Below are 18358 nucleotides of genomic sequence, written 5' to 3' on the forward strand. Positions count from 1 at the left end.
CTAACAAGTATTGAAGGAGGCATAGTAGTCTACACTGTCCCTTGCCTTCCTGGGGGCTGTGCAAACAACTGGGGAACAGAAAGACAAGAGGGATGGAAACAACTAAATCGGTTGAAAAGTGGATAAAAATTAAAAAAAAAAAAAAAGCAAGGAGAAAAAAAATACTAATCATCCGTAACTCATGAACCACATGCCACACAGACAGAAAGCATCGTTAAACATACTTGTAATTGGGGGCCATTTGTAAAATCATCAATAAACTGACCTGAAAGAATCTCTGGAATTTCAACCCCAATATATTAGGGAAAAAAATTTAACCTTCAAAACAATACGCCTTCAAAAACACCAATCATATGTGGTGAGCACCAAAAGCTAAAACTCAATGCTTTGGCTCATCCTTACCAAATTTGGTTAAGATGTTCCTCTGAGACTACATGCAAAATTGGGCAAAATTGGGAATTGGCTAAATTACTCCCAATACCAGGGACATTACTCTTCAGCCAGTGGGGCAATCAAAGCTTTGCATGCACTATATTTGTTTACAGTCCCAACAATCCAACAAATATTCAGTGATATTTAAAAAAAACGGGCGCCATCAACCAATCAGTTTACAGTAGGTACTAGACAGACTTTAGAATCATTAGTCTTTATGACACTCAAGTTTTGGGTCAATATATATATTATGTTTATATGCACACGCACATACACACACACACACACACACACACGTGTGCATATTTTTATATATGTTTAAGAAAAATGCAATGCAAATACACACACACACATAGATACATAATTTGTCTGCATTACATTTTTTTCTTTCGCTTTTGCTTATATCCTCCTATTGTTTTTGACCAGTACAAGCTGTTTGTGATAGTGCTGCCTTTTGAGGCACTGAGACCAAAGGTCCAAATAATCAATATGGTAAATATGCAAGAGAGACTTAACTGTTACACAGAGTACCCACCATTGTATTCTCTTTAAATACATTTTAATTAAACAAATCCATATTACAGTATGTAATTACAAGGCAATAAATGCAATATCTTGTAGTGCATGTAGTGTGCCATCATTTTAATCATTATTTGTATGAAAGTATCAATAGCTATGAAGGGCTTATTGTGCGACAACTTCAGGTCTGCTCAATGTAGGTGCCCCCAAAAAATGAGGACAAACACAAACAAGGACTCGTTTTCGTCATTGCTGGAAATATATAGAAAGGTCAATGATTCACAGGGCAGTGTGTCTAGTATCAGCCTCCTGTCAGGGATTTAAAAGGATTGTATTTATTTGAAGGACACCATTCTTGCACAGATCACCATGGATCGAGCTTTGATCTGGCTCTCTCTTGTTGGCTTTTTCCTGGCCTCCGTTACCTCAGAACCCAAGACAAAGGTAAGCTTAAGAGATATGACAAGAATCAGAGAAGGTTTGTGAATGTGATTTAAACTTTACATTACTCTACTATGAGTAAACAAAAAAACAGCATAACATAAACATTTATTTGTAATCAAAATAACCAAATTTTTCATTGCATGATATCATATTTGATGTTGTGTGTTTGCAAATTAAGTACACAAGGCAAAAAGTGTATCACCCTAAATGATGTCTACCAAATAAACACACTCTCAGATTTCTTACAAAACAATTTCAAAAACAATTAATCATAGTAATTAATTAATCTGTTTTTATATAAAGGTGTTCCAAAATTTTACGAACTGTAGAAACCTAAAACAAACACAAAACTATCTAGTTATTGATGTCTTATTGTAAAACGAAGCACTAATACTAAAATAAACACTACAAGAAGAGACAAGTAAGTACATTTTCCTGTAAAAGGTGTAACAGGCAGATATTATAAGTAAATTTATTTTCATTCAGCTGGTGTGGTTTAACAGAAATAAGCAGCATCAAAATATGATTTTCTTTATCTCTTTGATATATGAGTTTGCTAAGATTTGACAATTCATACATTTAAATGCCTCACAACAATCGGTCACTGCACAACCATGTTTCCGTTCGTGTACTCGACAAAGTCTCCTAAGTGTATTAAAAATCATTTTTAATATCCTTTACGTCTATCAGCAGACTTGAGGACACAAAGTTATGTTGTTATGCAGAAAGTTATCAGTTGTTTGTCGGAGTAATACACCACGGACTTCAATTGGCTATAACCTGGGCTTAAGCTGTCGTAATACTACATACAGACTAACAAAAGCAGACAGCTGTCTACGATATGACCAGCCACGCAATCAATGCTTACATACACTGACACTGCATTTGTGGTAATTTGTAAGGTTTGGGGTGGTCTGGAGAAATAGTTAAAGAGTGAAGGTAAGAGAATAGGAGAGAGTCAGCTTATGGTACAGACAAAACCTGAAATAAACCAAATTGTATGCTTATGCTTGTCTCAGATCATCATCAATTCTCTCACTTCCAGTTCTTTTTCTAATGGTAATATTCTGTTTGACTAGAAAGGCAAAAACTGTTAACTCTGTGATGCCAGCTGAGTTACCAATTTCTGTTATTTTCAAATTATTATTAAGTGATCAAAATGATGTCTTCCCACCCCACCCACTCACCTGCACCCACACCCACACCCACACCCACACCCACACATACACACACACACACACACACACACACACACACACACCCCATATGCTTATTATGATAGTTGCAGGGGATTGATGTGATATCCTGTGTAGTGTTATAGTGCAACAGCAGATCACTTTTTTTCAATTCTTTATGTGTTCTCTGTGCAGCAACAAAATGTGGACATATACAGCTTCCACATAAACTCAACAGTAACCAGTCGCTACGCTATCACAGTCATCACCAGTCGTGTGGCAAATAGCCTCGATGAATCTCAGGAAGTTCATTTCCAGGTGAAGATACCCAAGAATGCTTTCATCAGCAAGTTCAGAATGTAAGTCCATTAGAATAATCACTATCTATACACATTATGCATGTCCACACACACAGGCACAACCACTCAAACACATAAACAAAAGCAGAATGATGCCCTCTTCACATCACTCCTCCTCAGGACCATTGAGGGGAAGACATATGATGGGATTGTTAAACAGAAGGAGGAGGCTCAACAGCAGTACAGTCAGGCAGTGTCTCGAGGTCAAAGTGCTGGACTGGTCAGGTATGTAGGATTCCTAAAACTTTAGTTCCTACTGAGGACACTCAGGGTATGAATACATTCACAGAAAAAGCTAAAAGATTGTCCTGTCCCTCATATTGTATTGTAATTACAGGAAATAATAAAGAAGTATTTCACTCACAATACAACTGGAAATGGCAGTCTGACTTAATGTTAAAGGGAACAAGACATCTCAGAATCCATAAAATTTTATTACGTTTCACATTATGTAGCTCACAATACCAATAACCTTTGCATAGGGAAGGACACAAGATACTGTGATTAATATACACATTTTGTGATTAACATAGTAGAGGAGGAAAAACATGTCAAAAGCCATAAGAACAACAGTGGTGAAGATGTGACTATTCATATATTTACACATATTAAAAACAGCTGGACACCTCTGTCTCAGTCTTTGAAAACACTCCCTCTTTGAAGCACTTCAGCTTTTCAGAGTGTCTTTGGAAATATAAGGTCACACCTAATATATTTCAGCATTTTAGCCAAAAGGTTCCACTGATTTTTGAGATAATTCATGAAATACCTGTGTCCTTATATGTGCATGTGGGTTAATGGTTGTTTCCATTTTTGAGTTGGCAGGCTAACCATGCTTTTGGCTATGCATAAACAGTGTGACCATCAGTGCCTTGGCTTTCTTATAGCTCTGTGGGCAGGACCCTAGAGGAGTTCAAAACCTCAGTGACAGTGGCTGCACTCAGTAAGGTGACATTTGAACTGACCTATGAGGAACTGCTTAAGCGTCGTCTGGGCAAATATGAGTTACTCATCAATGCCCAACCAACACAGCCTGTGGCAGATTTTAAGGTATGTCACTGAAGAGACACAGTGTGCATAGAGAGGATTTTGAACAAAAAATATATAAAATCACTACTCTTATATCTCTTGACATAACTGTGAGATCAGATGCCATGACTGAAAATGGTCCACATAGACCATTTTTAGAATATCCTGATCTTAGTTATGCATAAGTCCTGCTAATATATATATATATATATATATATATATATATATATATATATATATATATTTGCGGCTAGAGGACAGAAAAATATATCCTTTCACTAGAATAAATTGTTATTGAAAGTACAGTAAAGCAGTCTTTACCAAACAACTTAATATATTTTCCATCAAAATATATTAGATTCGATGATTATAAGCCAACAATAATCTTACGTCTTTTTAATCATTCAGTGAGTATTATTGTGGTTTAAGGTAGATGTGTTTTTGGTTTGTCTCTGTATCAGATTGATGTTCATATTCATGAAAATCGAGGCATTTCCTTCTTGGAGGTAAAAGGGGGACTGAGTACTAACGAGCTGGCCAGTGCAGTCACAACCACACGTAGTGGCCCAGAGGTATAGTATGGAACAAGCGTAATAGATTACTACACTAATCAGTGTGGTAAGGACATACTGTGGCTCTCTACATGAAAACAGAATAAATTACTCCAGCTAGTATTCAAACACCCATGCGCAATGTAAGGAGCAGTTTTGTCGTGAATGAATGCTCAGAACATCATACTGAAAAGAAAAACAAGAGATTTGTCCTTGCTCATTCAAGATTAAGTTGTGTAGAATTATACACTGTCAAAGTATTGTAATTGTATGAACTTATTTCTCTATCCTTTAAATTCAGTCTTGGGTGAAATTCTATCCTACACCGGAACAGCAGAAAAAATGTGAAGGTTGTGGGGAAAATGGCTTAAATGGTGACCTGATCATCATATATGATGTGGAGAGATCAAAATCCGAAGGGGAAGTCAGGGTAAAGTAATCTTATCTTTTCAGATATGCTACAAATATTCTTGCATTACTATAGAGACTTGTAACTTTAATGGATACAGCAAAATCTGAAAATAAAGATCTCCACACCCCTCTGTTTGATCGTCAGACATCACAAGGTTATTTTGTCCATTACTTTGCTCCCACTGATGTCCAACGCATTCCCAAAAATGTGGTTTTTGTCATTGATCGAAGTGGCTCCATGCATGGCCGGAAAATAGAACAGGTAAGTTCTGATTCTTTGTTATGTATGCACATTTTTCCAAAGTTAGTTTGCATGTGCCACATGTGACTGTTTACAAACTTTTTAGTGACTAAATTTTACTTGTTTTTTTTATGTTAAAATAGAAATCATGTGGACTAAACATAAATAAACAGAAAGAGGTGTCATGCCATGGACTAGATTTCCTAATGAGTTCTGTGATTTTAGACCCGTTTGGCAATGCTGAGGATTTTGGGAGATCTCTCTGAAGATGACTATTTTGGCATAATTACATTTGATAGTAAAGTGGATACATGGAACCGAGAGCTCCTCAAGGCCACACAAAGCAACGTGGAGGATGCCAAGAAGTTTGTGAGAGAGATCACTGATAGAGGATGTAAGATATGGCTGATTGTCACTGAAGAAACTCTTTCCATTAGAATTTAGCTAAACTGTCACAGGGACTGAGATATTATCAGAGCACTAATACAGTAAAGAGAAGGAGTGGTACACAGTCAGACTTCAAATGTTTTCTGTGTGCTTCAGAGGATGCCAAACAACTTCTGAGACAGATCACTGGTAGTGGATAATTAAAGACATTAGAATACTCTCTTTACATTAGCATAAAGCTAAAGTGTCAAGAGGATGCTTGAGATATGTGCGCTGCCACTGAAAAAGTCTTGGACAGTGAAAATGCAAGAAAATTCAGAGGAATGTGGGATATGAAGAGAGACTGCACACAGAGGGAAAAAATATGGGTCAGAATGCGGAAGTAGGTTGTAAGAAAGAAGATGCCAGTTTGAGCTGTGTTTATCATTATTTCCTCAGCTACTGATATAAATGCAGCTGTGCTGGAAGGGGTGGAGATGATCAACAGACACCCACGAGAGGGCTCTGCCTCCATCCTAATCCTGCTCACTGATGGAGATCCCACTGCAGGTATAGATGTTTTGATTTACCCTCCCTACCAGGTACAGTCTATTACAGAATTTTTAAATAAAAAGGTAAAATGTATACTCTGTATAGTCTGTAGTGTATTTCAAATGTTATTTCAGCTTTCTGCCTCCAGTCACAAACAGAAACCATATTCTCTTGCCACCCTTTAAATGTAATGACTCTTTCTTAGGTGAGACTAACCCCACCAGGATCCAAAATAATATCAGGGAGGCCATTGGGAAAAAATTTCCCTTGTACTGCCTGGGATTCGGATTTGATGTTGACTTTGATTTCTTGGAGAAAATGGCCCTGGAAAATGAAGGTGTAGCACGTAGGATCTATGAGGATTCTGATGCTGATATTCAACTGCAGGTAACACATCTTACTCAAAAACAAATAAATGCATTTTTTAAAAAACTCCAAAAGGTACTCTAACAGTGACTGCAACAATTATTATTATCACGTGCTATATTTAAAGTTGCAGGTGTTTCAGTAAACCAACAACATATGAGATTCATATTCGTGTTTCCTATATACTGAACTTCAGCAAGATATGAGACTGAATAATCAACAGTATAGATACTATTTTTCATCCAAATAATAATTCTTCATGAAGACAAGTTAGGAAAGTTTGAGGGGCATGATCACAAGCATATGATGTTGACAGGGATTCTATGAAGAGGTGGCCACTCCCCTTTTGACCAACGTGCAGATGAAATACACTGGGGCGGAAAATGTAACTCAAACTGATTTCAGCCACTACTACAATGGCTCAGAGATAGTGGTTGCTGGCCAGCTCACAGACAACAATTTGGAGACCTTCAGCACTGAAGTCATCGCAATATCAGTAAGCAAAGTTTCATCTCCTTAGTAGCTTGGCAACTCCACTGGTAGCTTGTCACAATGCAAACGTTCATTTCTTTATTCAATCATTAACTTGCAGAGGACTTTGCAATCATGTTTGGATGAATTTGCACGGCACTAAAAAGCAATCCTGTGATTGCAGGTAGAGGTAGAGGCCTTTTCTGGGGTATTCCAACAATTTTTTTAAAATGTAAATTTTAGTTACCTGTGGTGCACCAGATCACACCATATCCATTCTCAAAATAAATGAACAAAAAGTAACAAAATGCACACAAAAGCATAGAAACAATGTAAAATATAATAGATTTCCTAAATATCAACCAACAGTTTGAGATTTGACATCATACGAAATTTACTTCCAATTTGATACTGTTTTTATTATTGGAAATGAATGGAGATGTCAGACAAATTCAGATGAAAATGTCTTGAAAGACATTTGATATTACATTTAACTTCTCACTCATGCAGATAAATAGGCCGTGTCACTCCACATAAGACAGACTGTGCTTTTTAAAGAACTTGTAACAAATACTTATACAAATCTAGTCCCTCATCACAAAACTCACATCTTCATCATTTTGCAGAAAAAGGAAAATGTGAAGTATATTGACACCATTGCAACCCAAGGACGCAGCACTGGTGTCTTGAGTGGGTTTGAGAATTTTATAGAGAGACTATGGGCCTACCTTACAGTAAAGCAGCTCCTGGGCAAAGAGTGAGTCTAAACAAACTAGGCACGAATGTTTGTGTTTGAATGTATGCATGTGAAAGAGACAGACAGAGAGACAGTATCTTCACATTTTGTCCTGTCAGACTATTATTGACATTTCATGGAGGACTATCGCAATACAAGGATTACCGCTTGTGTGTGTGTGTGTGTGTGTGTGTGTGTGTGTGTGTGTAAAAAATATTTAAAACGTTAACATCTCCCACATTTGAACTATGAAACTAGACTAAGCATTGTAAGACTTGTGTTTTAGGCAGCTGCTGAAAGGAGAGAAGAAGAAGGCAGCGAAGAAAGAAGTTCTGGATCTCTCTCTGAAATATAACTTTGTTACACCACTGACCTCTATGGTGGTCACCAAGCCCCAGGGAGAAGAGACTCAAGTCGCCCACAAACCCAAGGAAAGAGGAACTACACAAAGACGGGGTCATATACAACTAGCAGGGACAGCTAGCATCTCAGGTGGCATTACGGCCAGGGGAGGTAAGCAGACCTCACTTCTCTTTGCTGGTGATTAGTGGTAGTAAAAGATGTGATCATGAGTCCTGTCAGTGTGACCATGTAGAGTGAATATCTCAAGTAAGCCTACGAAATAATAATTCAATATATTTCAGATGACTCAGCATAATTCACAGCATGTCAAAGTATGTTATCAAACTGATAATAAAAAAAACAAAAACAAAAAAAACCCCCAATAAAATACACTACTCCCAAAAGACTAAAGGTACCAGATGAAGTAGAGGTTCGCTGATATTAACATTTTGACTGTTTTATGTGCTTTTGAACATAAATCAGGTCTTTTCTCTCTCGGCCTGATCTCGAGAAGGTCATCCATGCTTTTGTTTCATCTAAGTTAAGTTACTGCAATTCTTTGTACTCAGGGTTAAGCCAAAAAACTACCTCGCCTTCAGTTGATACAAAAACGCAGCTGCTAGACTTTTAACAAATACTAGAAGACAAGATCCCATCAGCCCTGTTTTTAGTCTCTCTTCACTGGTTACCGGTAAGTTTTAGAATTGATTTTAAGATTTTACTGATCACATTTAAAGCACTACATGGTTTAGCTCCCAGCTACATTACTGAATTGCTGCTCCCCTACAAAGCCAGTGAACAGCCTCAGATCCTCGGGTGGGGCTCTGTTGGCTGTTCCTAAGCACTGGCTCAAGAGAGGAGATCAGGCTTTTTCCTCAGCTATGGAACTCCCTGCCCGAAAATCTAGGGCTTGCAGGATCAGTGTCATCTTTAAAATCACTCCTCAAAACGTATCAAAACAATTAATGTGACATGGGGAAAAACAACAAAAATCTGTTGTAAACATTGTCATATTTAATTCAAAAATATACAAAGAAATGTTTTGTATGTGTACGGCTTATACTGAGGCGATTGTGTTTCATTTCTTACACATTTATAGAATATGTTATAGAATATGTGTTCAATTTCATGAAGCAGCATAAGCAGAAATTTTGACCATGCCTTCATTATTTATGATGGTAAACTCATGTTTCATGTTCCATTTAAACTCATGTGTTTTCTCACAGCTTAACAGCATTTTTACCATTAATGCTGCAGATTTTTTGTTCTTTCCATCATGTTGATGGGTGATTGTGTATGTACACATGGTCAAAAGGTAGTAAATCAGTGTTACGACCCCGTCTAGGGTGGGGTGAACATAAATGAGTGGGAGAAACCTCCTTCCCCTGCCGCCCGAGTGAACCCGAAAAAAACACCAATATAGAAACCGATATAAAGTAGTCAGCCTTTTTTTACTACTATATATATAACTATTTACAAACGCAAAAGACTTCGAGCCAGGCCAAAACAATAAACAAAACACATCTAACTAATAGGAAAAAGGGAATAACCTACAAAAGAATACCAAAATAAAGACAAACTCAACTTTCCTCCCTAACTAACATAAACAGGAGAAAATACGTTTAAACGGAAATGGCACCCACCCCTTACGTGTGCTGACTATAAAAAAGCAAACACAAAAGAAACCAACACGAAGAATGCACTATTTACACCTATTTACACATTTCACTGGATGTGGACTCACGAGTCCACATCATTGTCATAAGAATTTCAAAACTTAGAGACGCGGCAGCAGGAGTTCAGCAGGAGGTTCCGCGCCCAGATGTGTTCTGCGTAGCCGTCGTCTTTTAAACTTTCCCTCGGATGTTCCCCAGCCAATCGTGATCCGCCAGCAAACCTGAAAAGAAAATGGGGCGGGGAGCGAGAGGGAGACATATAGGCTCCACACACTAGTATACAGTATGGTACACAATTATGACAACTTTCGTGTAGTGTACTACACGTTTGCTATCGGTTGGGCTATCTGTTCTGTTAAAATCGAACAACACACGACAACCACAAATATGTATCAAAAGTAGCCCTATAAGAAAGCGTATGAAGATTTATTACACTAAAATATGCAGCTGATACATTTATATTCGGAACTGCAGCTGCAGTTGTAGTTGAAGCTGGTTCGGTCGCTGTCCGCCATGTTTTTAAAATTTTTTGACAGTTGGAAATCACCGCGTTGCTTCATGGGATGCAGTAGTCGGCGAAGTGAGCTCGGGATGTATACTAGAAATTTTCGCCAATGTAGTACATCATCCGGGTAACTGTCGTGTACTGCAAAATTTTTATTTTTCACGTACTGCATACTACTTACTACTTTTACGTCATAATTAGTATGCGAGTAGTATGTAGTATGCCATTTCGGACACAGCCATAAGCTGCGTCCAAAACCGCATACTACATACTGCACGCTAAAGTTGCATTGAAGTACGTACTGCAGGAGTACGCACTAAAAGATTGTAGACAGAAAGTACGCTAGAATTTGGACGCACTAACGAGGTAATCAAATTGCGCCACATTTTTGCGTGTGAGCTTTATAATCGCGGTTTAATGACGACTACCTGTAAACGGACACAGCAGTACATTTAAATACCGCATCAGAAACGCCCCTTTTTTCCATATAGCCTTATGGGATTGAAAAGTGTCCAGTGCTCGCATACTTCGTTTTTCCAACGGAAGTAGTATGTCATCCGGGTACTATTCACATACTACTCTATGCATACTATGTATTTGGACGTACTACTAATGGTGGCGTACTGTTTTGACGTACTATTTAGTACGTTAGTATGCGGTTTTGGACGCAGCAATAGAGACAGAGGGAACACCCAAGCGGTAACAAAAAACTACGTCCGAGGACGTAACAATCAGTTTTCCACTGACTCTTTCCTCGGTCATGTAAGGAACACTTACCGGCGTGGCCCTCCCCCTCCTCCTCCCCCTCCCCCTCCCCCTCCCCTTGGCCGTGCCGTTTTCGTCCAAGGTAAACACATGACAAGGATACAAGCTTACAGTTCACACCTCCAGTGTAATTAATTGCACCTCAATTCCCAGGAAGGGTTTGTAGTCAAATTTTGTATTCTCTTTACAAAAGGACAGGAACTGAGTAGGGGTCATACACCACTGTTTTGAGCATCACATGCTGTTTTAACTTAACACACTTATAAAAGGTGGAACCTCATAAACCTTATGCCTCTCCTCATAACATTAAAAGCATTAGGCCATAATCATAGTGAGTTATCATTAGTACATTTCACCTGTGTGCTGGTAAATGCAGGGCTCAAGCCAATGATTAAATTATTTGCATTATACTTTCTTGTTTTACTCTCTCCAAGAAAAACCATTTTTGAGTAGGGCAGGTGATTGTGAGCACTCAGTCAGAAAGTTGGCAGATTAATTTTCAACAATTATTTTAACAATAGAGCTATTTATAGTGGGCCTGAAGTACAAAACAAAACAGAAAACAACAGAAACAAAATATTTATGCTGTATATCAGAGAGACCAAAACCAGAAATGCTCTAATCCACAGAGGCTGCGTATTGGGATACAAAATTGGTGTGCAAATGGTGTAATAATTATGTACCATTAAAAGCCTGGGGGTCTTTTATTGCTTTTTTGCCCCAAATTGTAATCATTCTATCATTCCATTTAAACTCATGTGTTTTCTCACAGCTAAACAGCATTTTTACCGTTAATGCTGTAGATTTTTTTGTTCTTTCTGTCATGTTAGCTCAGCATTTTCATGTTTATGCCTGAATATTTCTTCTAAATATTAAGTGCCATTCTTTCAGTCAGTGGTTTCAGCTCTTGACACAGGTGTAATATTGCAACCCATTCTTCTCAGTTCATCCTCCTTATCCTAAGGTTTCACTTTATAAAGATTTTTTGTGTATTAGATGGACATTAAAACAAATTAAAACTTTTTTTTTCTTTATTCTTCAGGTTTCCCAAGTCGAGGTAAGCCTGTACTCTCTTTAGCGTATTTGATTTAGTGCCTGATTGCTGAGCTCAGCACAGGACTTAATGACCTAAGCATATGATGACACGATCTAATCTTTTCTGTAATATGTGCTGAATTTCATAATGCAGCGTAAGCAAAAATTTTGACCATGCATTCATTATTTATGATGGTACTGGTGAATATTAGTGATCTGTTTGATGGGTGATTGTATATGTACACATGGTCAAAAGGTTGCACCTCAGTTTTCAACTGACTCTTTCCTAGGTCGTATAGTGAACACTTACCAGGCTGCCCCTCCCCCTCCCCCTCCTCCTCCCCCTCCCGTTGGCGGTGCCGATTTCGCCCAAGGTAAACACATGACAAGAATACAAGCTGCTAGACTTTTAACAAATACTAGAAGACAAGATCACATCAGCCCTGTTTTAGTCTCTCTTCACTGGTTACCAGTAAGTTTTGGTGCCATTCTTTCAGTTACCAGTCATAATTCGTTCAGTGGTTTCAGCACTTGATACAGGTGTTATATTGCAACCCATTCTTCTCAGTTCATCCTCTTTATCCTAAGGTTTCACTTTATAAAGATTTTTTGTGTATTAGATGGACATTAAAACAAATTAAAACTTTTTTTTTCTTTACTCTTCAGGTTTCCCAAGTCGAGGTAAGCCTGTACTCTCTTTAGCGTATTTGATTTAGTGCCTGATTGCTGAGCTCAGCACAGGACATTAAAACAAATTAAAACTTTTTTTTTCTTTATTCTTCAGGTTTCCCAAGTCGAGGTAAGCCTGTACTCTCTTTAGCGTATTTGATTTAGTGCCTGATTGATGACCTAAGCATATGATGACACGATCTAATCTTTTCTGTAATATGTGCTGAATTTCATAATGCAGCGTAAGCAAAAATTTTGACTATGCATTCATTATTTATGATGGTACTGGTGAATATTAGTGATCTGTTTGATGGGTGATTGTGTATGTACACATGGTAAAAAGGTTGCACCTCAATTTTCAACTGACTCTTTCCTAGGTCGTATAGTGAACACTTACCAGGCTGCCCCTGGTAATCAAGTGCACTACATCAAGTGCACCATATCAATATACCATAATTGTCTATCTAAAATATAATTTTACATGTTGCTCATTTCTCAGGAATAAAAAATGTTTCTATAATTCTATTATAGATTATGATTATCACGATTACAGTGTGTTCAGCTCTTCTGATCATCATGTTGGACAAGTTAATGGTAAGAACATGACGTGTTTGTGCTGACCTGCGAACACACACCACCAAGTTACCCTACTGTACGTGAGCAGAATTTGCAGTTTTATTAGTTTATGTTCAACAAGGCAGGAACTGAGTAAGGGTCTTATAACAATGGGCCTAATTCACCAATATTGTTGGGCTCCTTTGTTGCAGTAAGCACGCGAAGCTAGCTGGATGGTGGCTGGTTACGAACTTTATACGTATACATATAACAGGTCATCTACTCAATCACACTCTTACTGTACTCCCGTACTCTAACATACTTGAACATACTGTACTTTATGTCTAATACGCCATTCAGGGGCGAGGAGGAGACCAGCACCAAATGCAATAGAACACAGCCAATACACAGCACAACGAATTAGGACACAGCAAATATCTAACAGCAAATAGTTTTTTCTAAAATTTGGTCTTGAGAAAGGTCCTAAGAAAAAGTTTGCTTTTTTTTAAAAAAAAAAAAAAAAAAAAAGGTTTGCTTAATTGCGACTTTATTTCTCACAATTCCGACTTTATTTCTCACAATTCTGACTTTTTTCCCTAAGAATTCCGAATTTTTTCTAGTAATTCTAAGCTCTTTTCTGACAACCGGTAGCTTCAGCCATCACTTCTGCTCCCGCTTTAATGGTTCAGTGCATCGCGCATTCAGTAGCAGATAAAAGCAAAGGCTACAATGGCTGCGTCTGCTCTGTCCGGGTATTGTAATATTTATCCATATGAATAAAAGTAAAACTGACTGATTGTCACACGCCTGCTTTGCAACCTGTCTGATTTCAGACGGGATAACCCACAAGTAGTGTATGTAAAACTACTGTTCGCTTATCATAGTATCCATCAACTGTTATATTCTCATATTGCTCCTTTTGTTCATTGTACAAAAGTATGAATTCCTAGAAAGGCACCCGAACAGCGCAGACCTCCGCCAAGGCTAACACTCCACTCTTTTAATTGCGGCGCGGCACACCATTCACTGTAATTACGACGCGTTCGCCCATGAGCGACAAATTCAGTTCATTTTGCCATAGACACCAGTGTTACGAAACTGGAAAATAATACGTGGATCCACCTCGTAACTCGGATCTGCTCCAAAATTTAATGGGTTCTTGCTTAGCCCGCGCTACACATTTCCACCAAGTTTAATGAAAATCGGCCAGTTAGTTTTTCAGTAATCCTGCTGACAAACGAACAGGCAATCCAACAAAGAAATCAAACAACAAACAGCAACGAAAACATGACCTCCTTGGCAGAGGTAAATATGCACTACATTCTGCAGTGTTACCTGAAGTGTTAGTGTAGTGTTTATTTATTTTAAAAGACCATAATGCTTTGAAAAATAATGAAAATAATTATTAAAAATATTATAAATTATAAATGTTATTGTAATTTAAGTTCTAAAATATTATACAACCGTAGAATTGAAGAAAACGCAATAAACAATTATTTAGCACAAACATGTCAGCACTCAAATGTGCATAAGTGTGCTCTTGAGGGTGCATAGATTCTGCTCTTACCTAAGAACAAATCCCAAAAAAGAAAACATTGGTGAATGTCAGAAAACTGTGTAAGTGGGTTTTAAGAACAAATTTCTTCTTTAGAACAGTTGGTGAATGAGGCCCAGTGTTTTGAAAACCAAACCCCCTTGTAACTTGAAGCTTATGCTCAAAAGGGCAGGTAGTGTGTGTGTGTGTGTGTATTATGAATTGTGTGCTGTATTGTGTTGTGTTGTAATGAATTGTATGTGTGTGTGTGTGTGTGTGTGTGTGTATGATGAATTGTGTGCTGTATTGTGTTGTGTTGTAATGAACTGTATGTGTGTGGTGTGTATGTGTGTGGTGTGTATGTGTGTAATGAATTGTGCATGTGACTATATTCATGTGCGTTTTTGTACTGAGCAGCCTTTCCTATTGACAGAACTGTCTGTAACAGCTACCGCTCCAAAAGTACAGTTTAAATCTTTCACTAAGTGCATTAATGAATACATTTTTTTTGCTTTATCTGTTATGGATTTTTCACAAATATTACATGTATTCTCTGTCCTGTTTTCAACTGTTGTTCAATTTATAACATGGTTTACATTCGCTTTAGCTCTCTCTGTGTCTTGCATGCCTGTAAATGGTACTATAATTCCTTTAGTGTCCGTCTAATGGATCATACATGTGACTGTTTTCATACTCTGATTTTAATCATTCCTCCTCTTGTGCTGATACAAATGATCACTTATCTTTTAGGTCCAATCTTCTTGCCGACCTTTCTACCAACACACCCTCCACCAACAAACACAGCACCAGAGGGTATAAACCATTGATAAACAAATTCCTTTACATTTGCTTTGTGCAAAAACATTAAATGTGCTCTTTATTTCTGGTTTTCATTACGCTGTATACTCATTTTTGTATATCTCTCCCTCTCTGCTTGTCTTCTCACAGCAAGCCCTGTACGATTCCTAATTCAAGCACAGGATCAGTCTGAACCTCTCTGCTATGACATTCCTGCATCCCAGAGGCTCAGACTCCTACAGGACCCCAGCTCTGGTGAGTCACTGCTACTCATCTATCAAATCATCGTATCTTTTTGTTCGTTGATGTAACTAATTCTTCTACAGGGAGCTATTTTCATAATGTATTGACAGTATTTTCTTGTGTGTTCTGCCTGTCCTCACTGTAAAGATTTCTCTATGAATGGTGAGCTCATTGAGTCTGGTGGCACTGGTTTCTCACAAATCACCATTCATTACAAAACTGATCACATGACCCTGAGCACCAGTGGGATCATATTTTCTGATGGACAGAATGCTGTGAAATTCCTTTGGAATCAGGAACCTACCACTCATGAGACAGACAGGTAAAGTGCCACCACACATGTGCAGACAACGTATGGACAGAATAAATGTTCAAGAGGACAGTTACATGAATAACTTATAAGACATACATTTAGTCTTTAGGTAGTATATTAAATTCATCTTATTTATTCTCATGGTTTTTATTAATTTGACCATTCTGTTTTTATTGTTTTCTGTAGGCTTTTTTGCTGTCTCTTTGTTTCTGCCTAATGGATTTTATTAGTTCTGTTGAGGTTCTATTGGTTGGTCATTATTCTGATGAATATTTTTTTCCATTCAGTGTGTCACTGATTCTGAGGAACAAAGAAATGGATGTCTCCATGGGAAACACTCGTGTTGTTATTCTCCTTCGTGAACAAGATGGGAATAGTTTCCTATGGCCTGCAGTTAGACAGCGCCCAAGTACAACCACTTTACCAGGTCTTTTTGGTAAGTGTCATTCAAATCTTCCATGATACAATTCAGAGTAACCAATGGTGGAGGTTAATAATATTAAGTCTTCCTAATGTCATGTTAAATGGAAATACTGCATCTAACAAACAAAGAGGAACAGTGATAATATCTAATTCCTGCTTGATATTGGTATGGTGTGACAGTTCTAAGCATGGGCAAGATTCAAGTCACAAAACAAGGGAATAATTAAATTACATAACCCATGCACTTCCTTCAATATTAGCAAACGTGAATGCCTGCTCATATTGTTTGCAGAAAAAACATTTTACATTAGTGCTATAAGATAAACTACACTTATGCATTTAGCTTAGACGGCACTCAAGTAAAACTTTTCCTGCAAGGCCTTATTGGTAGGTGACATATAAACTCCAAACATCACATGACAGTTTAATAATGTTATGGTGTTGGTGGCAGATTTTCCAAATGCCATAGAAATTACATTAATAACTATGTTTGAGTTGTTTCTTTATGTTTGAGTTATTTCTTTATGGCTATTCTTAAAAACATAGTTGAATGCTTGTCATTGTTATTGCTTTATGGTTATTGTTAAAAACATAGTTGAATGCTTGTCATTATTATTTCTTTATGGTTATTGTTAAAGACATCGTTGAATACTTGTCATTATTATTTCTTGGTTAGTGTTACCAACCAGAGACTTTGTTTCTGATATTTCAGGAAAACCTCCTGTTGCATATACGGCAGTTACACTATCACATCCACCTAAACTGAAGATTCAGGATCAGGAAGTCCAAGTGTCCAAGTATGTTTTGTTTAAAGAGTGAATTTGAGTGAATACATTCATTTGAGTGAATACATATTTTCACTGTTTTGTAGACGTGATCAAATTAATCAGCTGTCACTGTTGTTATTTTGAATGTATGTCTCTCGTCTTGAATTACAGGAGCACAGCCACAGACTACAGTATCCACTCAGCACCGAGAGTGGGCTGCTGGTTGGTGCCGTTCCAGGTTGCTATGCAAGGGGAGCTATCTGACTTCACTGTGTCCAATCTGTAAATAAAGGAGGAGTCCAAAATAAATCATTATCAGTCATATCATAAATCTCTCCTTTATTTCTGCATAAACATCGCTAATCCTTCTTATACTGAATCATGATTTGTTTTGTTTATGACTTAAACAAATTCAGAAAATATTGCAACTTTTCACCTGAAGTAGCTGAAATAATTGTGATTTAAACCCAGAGAGTCAGGCAGATTGTTGTATGCAATGCAGGTAACAGATGTTGCAAATAGACTGTGGAATACCACAACACATTATAATATTTGATTTTAAAATCTGTTAATTGTTTTGGAAGGTCACAAAGATCACAATTACTTGTATATACCAGCACTGGCATATCACATGACCAATAAAGTCTGTTGTTGTCCTAAAAGCAAACTTCCTTTTCAAAGTTTAATGTTTCTTGCAGAATTCCAAGCAGTGTCACACATTATCTTTTACAAATCAGCTTCATTTTGCACATGTCTGCTTTGAAATCTAATGATCTAGATACATTTGGGACATATTTAAATATGAAAACTATGTCTATTCAAGTTTTCTCCAAGAATAAATAAAGCACACACAAAATTGATTCCTTTAGCGGGATATATGACAAACAATACTGAGGAAGCCTTTTCGCTATTTCATCCCTTAGCTTTTGCAAATGTGATGTGACTTAATTCTCCTAACATATCATCACTGTTATATTATAATACACAATAGTATTGTAACATGAACTATAAATTATTAAAGATCTGTAATATCACCACAGTGTAATATTGGTAAACTTGGTTAAAAATAATATATCTATAG

The 18358-nt window shown here is 37.4% G+C and overlaps 1 protein-coding gene across 7 annotated transcripts; it reads left to right on the forward strand.

Moving 5' to 3' along the window:
* The first annotated feature begins 1284 nt into the window (after positions 1 to 1284).
* On the forward strand, positions 1285 to 17747 carry LOC115813743 (inter-alpha-trypsin inhibitor heavy chain H3). Of its 7 annotated transcripts, XM_030776341.1 has the most exons (25): positions 1285 to 1395; positions 2766 to 2929; positions 3050 to 3154; positions 3817 to 3979; positions 4420 to 4530; positions 4811 to 4939; positions 5066 to 5182; positions 5387 to 5555; positions 5987 to 6097; positions 6285 to 6466; positions 6762 to 6941; positions 7543 to 7673; positions 7939 to 8165; positions 11983 to 11997; positions 12266 to 12349; positions 12642 to 12656; positions 12760 to 12774; positions 13022 to 13054; positions 13176 to 13238; positions 15484 to 15546; positions 15682 to 15786; positions 15922 to 16096; positions 16375 to 16523; positions 17223 to 17307; positions 17449 to 17747. In XM_030776341.1, exons 1-25 carry the CDS (start codon positions 1321 to 1323, stop codon positions 17561 to 17563), a joined length of 2781 nt encoding a protein of 926 aa, XP_030632201.1. In that variant the 5' UTR covers positions 1285 to 1320; the 3' UTR covers positions 17564 to 17747. The 7 variants fall into 7 exon arrangements, with proteins under 7 accessions (XP_030632201.1, XP_030632203.1, XP_030632202.1 ...); XM_030776343.1 differs by lacking the exon at positions 13022 to 13054; XM_030776342.1 differs by lacking the exon at positions 12760 to 12774.
* Positions 17748 to 18358: the final 611 nt, after the last annotated feature.

The sequence above is a fragment of the Chanos chanos genome, chromosome 6 (assembly GCF_902362185.1).
Source record: "Chanos chanos chromosome 6, fChaCha1.1, whole genome shotgun sequence".
Taxonomy (NCBI): domain Eukaryota; kingdom Metazoa; phylum Chordata; class Actinopteri; order Gonorynchiformes; family Chanidae; genus Chanos; species Chanos chanos.

What these genes read in the sequence shown, in the direction of transcription:
- LOC115813743 (XM_030776341.1), top strand. Translation starts at nt 1,321, where the DNA reads ATGGATCGAGCTTTGATCTGGCTCTCTCTTGTTGGCTTTTTCCTGGCC. An exon ending in TCATGTTGGACAAGTTAATG is followed by an intron (nt 13,239 to 15,483) that starts GTAAGAACATGA and finishes CTTATCTTTTAG; the next exon opens with GTCCAATCTTCTTGCCGACC. An exon ending in CACTTTACCAGGTCTTTTTG is followed by an intron (nt 16,524 to 17,222) that starts GTAAGTGTCATT and finishes CTGATATTTCAG; the next exon opens with GAAAACCTCCTGTTGCATAT.